This window comes from Etheostoma spectabile, chromosome 18 (assembly GCF_008692095.1).
Source record: "Etheostoma spectabile isolate EspeVRDwgs_2016 chromosome 18, UIUC_Espe_1.0, whole genome shotgun sequence".
NCBI lineage: Eukaryota > Metazoa > Chordata > Actinopteri > Perciformes > Percidae > Etheostoma > Etheostoma spectabile.
Genome location: NC_045750.1, coordinates 12,360,504 through 12,369,793, shown reverse-complemented (window position 1 = coordinate 12,369,793; position 9,290 = coordinate 12,360,504). Strand labels below are relative to the sequence as shown.

The window sequence follows — 9,290 nt, the reverse complement described above, 5'->3', positions numbered from 1 at the left end:
AGATGATTTTATGGAAAGTATCCCATGCCAAGGGTATGTGATGATGTGATGATGATGCAAAGCTTTACATTAGCACATACTGAAAAATGTCCTCTACCATTGATAGTGGTAAATAGCACTGTGATGTACAATGGCTTTGCATTTGTCCTAAATGCACACCCACGAGCGTGTGCAAGGGAAATTAATAGCTTGAAGATGGCTGGCTTGTCACGTCAATCTGTGAAGATAACTGCGGAGCTTTTCCACTGTGGTCTGCAGCTAATCTGATTTCCTTTTCCTCTGCTGACCGGGCCGACAGTCGCTCGTCACATCAGAGGATGCTCATCACTGCCACTCCCTCTGCCCACCACTCGGTTGCTTAGCTCTGATCCTCAACATATTTTACTTTGTGCCATCACATCAGCAGAGTAAATGGGCCCTGTCAACTTAAGATAAGATAATACCCCTAAATCCACTTTAATGGGAAGAATTTGATAAACAGAAAAAACGTAAAAGCTAAGGCACATTACTGAACAATAATTTGAGGATGTGGGTATTTATTTAAATGCATATTAGTAAAACAAGCTGCCTTGGGTTTTTTGATTTTGTGACCAAGGATTTATACCTAGGCAAATTCTTTTGCTAATTAAATCATACGTATAGCATGAAATTGTCTGTGTTTGGCTTTTGCAGTAAATTTTAACTGAACTTAAAAAAAAAAAAATTAAATGTAATCATATAGTAGTTTCAAACAATGTTGAATAGAGAATCTGCTGTCTCCTGAATGCACAATAAACTTTCAAGACTTATAAAGTTAAATACATCACTTAACTTATTTTAAAGTTTACCACAACTTTAAATGCAGTTTCAGGTTGTTACAGTGATGCATATTTGTTGTAGATACTCTTGACACTACTTTTTCAACAAGGAATAAAGCCCTAGTTAAACAAAATGCTCAGAATATAACCCCATGAACTCACAGAGTTGGTTCCTAGGATCTGCAGGCTGGGTTTGTCAGACTCCAGCAGCTTGCGCACCATCTTGAGGAAACTCTCCACAAACAGGTTGATGCTCTGACAGTGGCAGGCCATCAGCAGCTGGTCCAGGGCTTCCATGGCTATGCACACATACCTGAAGAGGAGAGAAAAGAGACAGAAACATCTGGATGACACCATTAACCCTGTATGCAATACATTCTGTGTCTAGATACATTATGTTGATAATAAAATATTGCATACATTCTAAACATCTAACTGCCCACAGCAGCAACAGGAATAAAAATGTGATAAGCTCTGCCAGACGAACTCTGGAGACTCACATATTGAACAGATTTCAGCTGGACTCTGCCAAGTGTAAATGTAATCAGTACAGGCTGTTTATTTTGTGCGTTTTAGCCATGAGTCATTAAAGACAACAAATTCTGTAGCATATAAAGTAAGTACAGAGTGCACAGAAAGATCACCGTTACAGCTACTTCATAAATTCATTTTTAATTACACAGACATATTTGTTATAAATTCAGTGGCAACATTACAGGTCCTTATCCAGTCTGCATGTGAAAAACGTGATATGTATCATATTAGACTGGCCTGTAAATGGGATCTTTAAAGCCTCTTCAGCTTATTGATGGACTCAGTGTAAATTGATGGTCAGTGTGAATCTCTGTAATATGTAATATCTATATAATATATATGATAATATATATATATATGCCTTTGGTGTGGGAGACCAGGGCAGCCAATGTGTCCCTGAGCAAGACACTTAACCCCTTGTTGCTCCAGAGGTGTGCAACCTTAGACATGTATAACAATTGTAAGTCACTCTGGATAAAAGCGTCAGCTAAATGACATGTAATGTTATGTAATGTAATGTATAATGAAAGGCTATTCCATGCACCACTTTTTCCCTATTTATTCAAAGTAAGACAACCTCAAAACTGTTAAAATTTGAATACATTAGCTTCAGTTGTGCTGAATTCAAATCAGTCAAGTTAATGGGTGGCAGGGAATAAATAATGTGCAAACAGTATTTGCCAGGGCAGAGGCGGCTGAATTTATTTTCGAGAGACTGTTTTGAATGTTGATTGACTGTTGATTCTCACCCATATCTGTGACGGGCCACATCCCTTGACAATCTCTCAGACAGGTAGGCTCCGATACGGTCGAGCTTCTCTGGAGCTGACAGGGCATAGAATGTCAGCTTCTCCATGTTGGCCTTCACCAGCCCATCCTAGCAGTGTGACAGAGACAGAGACAGAAAGAAACGGAGTGAAATAGAAAAACGTTTTAGGGTAGGTTCATTTACATTGTTCAAAATCCTAAATGAGTAGTTCACCCAAAATGAGAGTTCAGTCACTCTCAGAGGAGATGTACATGAGGCTAGTATGTCCACTAAACAAAGAGGCTGCTCTGTTTGCTTCCACTGAGAAAACACTATCAGTAGTTTTTTGACTGACATCAGGGTTAAAACGTAATTACAAATGAATGTATTCCTCTACTATTCCATAAACATTTCTGAGCTAATGCAATAGTGTGGGTACTGAAGTGTGCACTTCTCTTCAAAACCCAAATTCTATGAGTATAACTAGTTCAATAAGTTTCCCCCTTGACCTACTTCACTGCTCTTCAGTCAGGTCAGGGGGAGGAGAGAGCTAAAAACATCTATAGTCCACTGAGATCCCGTTTACATTCAGGCAAAAGCCAAAACCTGCAGTCAGTGAACTGTGATACATGGGCAGAAGCACATCGTTTATCATTCACAAAAGATCCCAGCTCAGCTAAGATCAGCCACACTGACCTGGGAATATGTAAGCCATGACTACATTTTGACTTGTCATACTTTAAAATAAAAAAATGCATATGCACCATTATTGATACCTGATCTTTCAAAGTGTCTCTGTAATTCCTGACAGTGTGACAGTGAGCTGGCATGCACAATACCAGGACCAGGAAACTGAAGCAGCTAAATGGTATTTAGCCGTCATTAACTTTATTATTTCCGCCCGTGCTTTTTCCACTACTGTATGTTTTGCACTAATTCAATAGTTATGTTTAAGGTCAGCACAGGGCGCTAGCTCTGCTTCTGTTTGTTTCTCTAAAACATTCTGTGGCTGGAATTCACCAGGCTACAAAACACCCTTCAGTTGAAAAGCGGATTTTGGATTTTTGTTCACAAGAGTCAATCCTTTTGTAGTTTAAACTACAATGAAATTGAAACTATTGTACACTATTATGGAGATACATTTGTGTACGTGCAGGTGATACATTCAAATATTACAACCTACATTAAAGAACCTTAACATCAATTATCTGAGTGAACCACTGAAATACAGTAAATGTGTACAAACACACCCACATGGTCACACAGTGTGACATAATTTGGAGTAAATGTTATTAGACAGCTTCATAAACCGTTACATGGATACCAATTAGTTACGGCCTTAGCCACAGCAGCATAGAGCCAAACTTAAACTCCCTTTTTAGGAGCACGTAGCAGGTGTATATGCAAACAGGAAAATGAGGTCTGCGTGTACTACTGTTCAGTGTACTGCAGTTTTGTCCTCAGATCAGACTGCTAAAGTGGGTTACTGCGGCAGCAAAGAGGCACTTTTGAAAAGTTTCCTCTGCAACAAGTCAGCCCCTTCTTCTCCACTCAAATTAATTCTCTTTGAGTCATCTGTATCAGATCTCAAATGGTAGAAAAGCTGGGGTCTGTAGTTTGATACCAACAGCTTTGAAGAAGATGGGAAAAAAAGTCTGCACTGCCATTTTTTTACATCTTACACTTATTATATTATCATAACGCTGCGTTTTTATTTACCGGCCATGGTTCCCATTCAAGGTGTTTTCATCTGTTTTGAATTTGTTTAACTTTTTTTTAAAGTTCAATAAATGCAACATCTATCGGAAAGTCAGTGAGTAATCATGTTAAATAAACATGATTTCAATACTGGACAAAAATAATTGTGATTATAATTTTCCCCATAATCAAGCAGCCCCAACACAAAGTCACTTGAGCTTCTCACCTCTGGGTCTTCTGGGAAGATGTTGTCTACCAGTCTCTTGTACCGAGGCCTGAGGGCCCCGCAACAACCACAAACCCCTGAGAAAGACAAAAGAAAGAGCTGGTCAACTAGACTTGTGCAGCGTGACTGGCACAAATGTAATAAAAACAAAAAGAAAGAAAAATAACAAGTAAACAAGTCTTCTTTTTTCGTCCAGTCTCCGTTGCAGCATCGTTTGTCTGTTCTATGTAAGCTTGTGTTAATGAAGGAACACAGTGCCAACGTAATAAGATAACTATCAGCCACTTGTTCCAAAGGTTAGACACCCTACACACTGTCGGTGTACAATAATAATATTTTGAATTTATATTACGCTTTTTACAAACTCAAAGCCGCTTAGCCGCAGTAGGTAGTTATTGACACTAATCAGTGTCATACCGTCATTCTAAGTAAGCAACTAATTATGACTTCACATTAATAGCAAACTGTATCACCACAGAGAGAATGATGGAAAAATGAGGTGATGAAAAACGTGTCATAGAACATAAAGATTAAAACAAAGAAAAAAAAACTAGCATTTAACTTGTGTAGCTGTAACAGTAACAACTGCCAAATTGACTTGTCGGCAAGGAAACCACAGCTGCAGTTAATAAAATAATAATGGGAAAGCAGTGGCGGATGTAGAAAATGGGGTGGAAAAGGTCTTCAGTTGGGGGCAGCTAATACCCTGCAAGAATACCAAAATATGCCAAATGTTGAAGTGAAATCACTAGTGTCTATACTTGTGTGATGCTACAATTACAATGCCACACACACACACACACACACACACACACACACACACACACATTTTTTTTTTGTTGCATCGAGAAAGGCAAGCTAGGCAGCAAAGGAAGAGTTGGATTCTGATTGGTTGAAGGAATTCAGCAGTGGTGAGTCATAAAGAGACCCTGGGAGAAGAAAACGAAGAAGAAAAAAAGAGAGACATATCCTCCAAAAACTCTAAATGCATCATTTAACCCTTCATGAAGCTGTGCGTAACAATTATCCTTTTCCTGCTTACGCCAAACAAGGATATGAGTTTAGGAGTCACAAAAGAGAATGACAAAAAGTAGGTCAAGTTTAATGAATATTCTGACACTTCAAATAGAATCAAATGAAATGTAGTGTTAGAAAAAAAACACTCTGTAAAGAAAAACCTTTTCTTCTATCCTTCCTCCCTCACTAATGACATCAGTTCCCTTCCTTCTATTCTCCTAAAGGAAAATTGTTCCATTATTCATTATTTTACTTTGCTGTTACACCGATTGAAGCATTTGATGAGGCACTAAAACCCCCTTCTGATAGCATACTGACCACACATTTACTAAATTGCCAGCTGCTTAGTTGCCTAAGCAATACAAATGGATGAGCTGAGCCTAGCTATAACACCACTTTATAAGACACAGAACAAGTTTTCTGTGCAGTATTGATATCCATGTAATATAAATCCCCAAAAAGTACAATACATAGAAAAATGGAGGGAAAAGATGTGGACCCAACACAAAATATAATAGGACTGAAACTAACATTACAGATTGATTTTGATTAATTGATGAATGATTAAGACAAATAGGGAAAAATTCAATAATTCAATTTTTACAGCTTCAAGTTGCATGTTTTTTTTGTCTGACCAACAGTCCAAAAACTACAGATTCTCAGTCGACTATAACATATAAACAAAAAAACCTGCGGATCTTCACACTGGATAAGCTGGAAGCAGCAATAACTTCAATGATTAATCAATTATCAAAACTGTCTCTGGTTCATTATCTGTCGATCCACTACTCATTTCAGCTCTATGTTTATTGCCTTCATGTCCATCCATTCATAGAGTTTGTGTGACTGTAACTCCATGAACTGAACTGAGAGGATGATTTAAATATGAAATGAATTGCATACTTCAAACGTTTAATATTGTTGTTCATTCCCAATTTTTAAAATCTAAAATAACGGATACAGCAACAACAATGTGAGTTTTATGAAAAAATCCTGTCGAACATGTCATTCGCAATTATTTCAAACAAAAGACAACAGGGTCTTAAAACAATATTGGTTAGCCCTACGGCTACTATATGTGTAGAAAACATCTTTTACACCAAAGCAATGAGGCTCCGAAGGCAGTAAAAGGGTGAATGGCTATATTAAATTAGAGCTTTTAGCCAAAAGTCATTCATCTATTTACACATGATGGCAGCAAGCTACCATGCAAGGCGCTGCAATCTGGAAGTGTTGCCCAAGGACAATTTGACATGTGGGCAGGTAGGGTTGGGTATCGTTTGGATTTTTCCGATTCTAATGCCGAACTGGTACTTTTAAAACGATTTTGATTCCTAAACTAAATCTTGAAAAATAAAATATATAATCACTTAGTTTTTTTTTTATTTAAAATGATTTAAATTTACAATATATTAACATTTTAAAGTACTTAAATATAAAAAAGTAAACCTAAGTCACCTAACACACAACTACAATGATTTAACAATAAACTACAGTTACACTATTAACAAGTAACAACAAAATAAATGTTGAGTTGGTATGCTAACCACTTTAATTCAATTTTATTCAAGAGTTATCTCGAGACACTTTACAGACAGAGCAGGTCTAGACCACACTCTATACTTTACAAGGGCCCAACAATTCTAGTAATTCCCCCAAGAGCAAGCTTTTAATGTGACACCGGCGAGGAAAAACTCTTTTAGGAAGAAACAGACAGACAAAGGCTCTTCGTAGTCGGTGTCTGAAGGTGCCGGTTGGGGGTGTGATGAACAGTGGCATTAACAGTCACAATAAAAGATAATGGAACAGTGACTAGAAATAGCAGTTGTAGTAGTTCATGGCATAGCAGGGCACTGAAGGGTGTTACAGGACCTAGCAGGGCACAGCAGAACATAGCAGGACGCTGCAACTCCTCACTCACTAACTATGAACTTTATCAAAGAGGAGAGTTTTAAGTTTACTCTTAACTGTGGTGACGGTGTCTGCCCCCCGAACCCAGACCGGAAGCTGATTCCACAGTAGAGGAGCCTGATAGCTGAAGGCCCTGGCTTCCAACCTACCTTTAGAGACTCTACACAAGTAACTCTGAATTCTGGGAGCGCAGTGTTCTTGTGGGACAATAAGGCAATAAGAGCTCTTCAAAATAAGATTTAAATGGATTTTAAATTCAATCCGGGATTTTACAGGAAGCCAATGCAGAGAAGATAACACAGAAGAAATATGATTTCTTTTCTTAGTTCTTGTCTGAACACGCGCTGCAGTATTCTGGAAGCCTGGAAGTAACAAATGCATGGAATAGTTTTTCAGCATCGTTTTGAAACAGGATGTTCCTAATTTTGGCAATGTTTCGAAGATGAAAAAGGCTGTTCTTGAGATTTGTTTTAGATGGGCGTTAAAAGATAGATTCTGATCAAAAATAACTCAGATTTCTGACAATAGTGCCAGGGCCAGAGCAATACCATCCAGAGTAGTTATATATTTGGATAATGAGGGTTGGAGGTTGTTAGGGCCCAGCATAATAACTTCAGTTTTATCTGAGTTTAACATTGTAGGTCATCCATGATTTTTTATCTTTAATGCATGCTTGAAGTTTAGCTACAGTGGTGTGAAAAAGTGTTTGCCCCCTTCCTCATTTCCTGTTCCTTTGGAATGTTTGTACACCTTAAGTGTTTCGGAACATCAAACCAATTTAACATAGTCAAGGACAACACAAGTAAACACAAAGCAATTTGTAAATGAAGGTGTTTATTATTAAAGGTGAAAAAAAAATCCAAACCATCATGGCCCTGTGTGAAAAAGTGATTGCCCCCCTTGTTAAACAAACTATACTGTGGTTGTCCACACCTAGTTCAATTTTCTAGCCACACCCGGCCTGATTATTGCCACACCTGTTCACATCAAGGCATCACTTAAATAGGAGCTGCTTGACACAGTAAGGTCCACCAGAAGACCCTTAAAAGCTACACATCATGCCGAGACCCAAAGAAATTCAGGAACAATTGAGAAAGAAAGTAATTGAGTCTATCAGTCTGGAAAGGGTTATAAAGCCTTTCCAAAGCTTTGGGAATCCAGCGAACCACAGTAAGAGCCATTATCCACAATGCGAAGACATGGAACAGTGGTGAACCTTCCCAGGAGTGGCCGGCCGCCCAAAATTACCCCAAGAGCGCAGCGACGACTCATCCAAGAGGTCACAAAAGACCCCACAACAACGTCCAAAGAACTGCAGCCTCACTTGCCTCAGTTAAGGTCAGCGTTCATGCCTCCACCATCAGGAAAAGCTGGGCAAAATGGCCTGCATTGCAGAGTTCCAAGGAGAAAACCACTGCTGAGTCAAAAAGAACTCAAAGCTCGTCTCAATTTCAATGACCTTAATAAGGCCGTTCATGCTCGAAAACCCTCTAATGTAGCTGAATTAGGACAATTCTGCAAAGATGAGTGGGCCAAAATTCCTCCAGGACGCTGTAAAAGCCTCATTGCACGTTATCGCCAACGCTTGGTTGCAGTTGTTGCTGCTAAGGGTGGCCCAACCAGTTATTAGGTTTAGGGGGGAATCACTTTTTCACACAGGGCCATGATGGTTTGGATTTTTTTTCACCTTTAATAATAAACACCTTCATTTACAAATTGCATTTTGTGTTTACTTGTGTTGTCCTTGACTATTGTTTAAATTGGTTTGATGTTCCGAAACACTTAAGTGTGACAAACATGCAAAGGAACAGGAAATGAGGAAGGGGGCAAACACTTTTTCACACCACTGTAACTGACTGGTTTCATCTGGCTTGGTTGATAGATATAATTGGGTGTCATCCATGTATCACTGAAAGTTAATTGAGTGTATCCTAATAATAATGCCTAGAGGAAGCATATATAAAAAGTGAATAGAATTGGTCCAAGCACTGAACCTTGTGGAACGCCATGGCTAACTTTAGCGTACTTGGAGGATTTATCGTAAATATTAACAAATTTACATTGATCAGATAAATAGGACTTAAACCAGCTTAGTGCAATTCCTTTAATGCCCACTAAATGTTTCAGTCTCTGTAACAGGATGGTATGGTCAATAGTGTTAAATGCAGCACTATGATCTAGTAAAACAAGAATGGAGACAAGTCCTTTGTCTGAAGCAGTTAGAAGGTCGTTCGGAATTTTCACCATTGCCATCTTTGTGCTATAAGGCTTTCTAAATCTTGACTGAAAGTCCTCAAGTAAACTACTGCTGTGTAGAAAAATCACATAAATGATTAGCAACTACCTTCTCAAGGATCTT

General features: G+C 38.6%; 1 protein-coding gene and 1 long non-coding RNA gene across 6 annotated transcripts in view; one reads left to right on the top strand and one right to left on the bottom strand.

Annotated features, from left to right (window-relative positions):
• Positions 1-6,369, top strand: part of LOC116705857 (uncharacterized) — a 13,855-nt gene extending 7,486 nt beyond the window's left edge. Inside the window, exons 2-3 of the long non-coding RNA XR_004336067.1 lie at positions 1,939-1,943; positions 6,284-6,369. This is a non-coding gene — a long non-coding RNA (uncharacterized LOC116705857). The remainder of the gene's footprint in view (positions 1-1,938; positions 1,944-6,283) is intronic.
• The window catches only part of efr3bb (EFR3 homolog Bb (S. cerevisiae)), a 33,042-nt gene that overhangs the window by 15,219 nt on the left and 8,533 nt on the right, over positions 1-9,290 (bottom strand). For all 5 annotated transcript variants that reach the window (XM_032542298.1, XM_032542296.1, XM_032542299.1 and 2 more), the window contains 3 exons: positions 4,004-4,080; positions 2,081-2,208; positions 960-1,110 (listed from right to left, as the gene is read on the bottom strand). In XM_032542298.1, the coding sequence (XP_032398189.1) occupies positions 960-1,110; positions 2,081-2,208; positions 4,004-4,080 (356 nt within the window). The remainder of the gene's footprint in view (positions 1-959; positions 1,111-2,080; positions 2,209-4,003; positions 4,081-9,290) is intronic.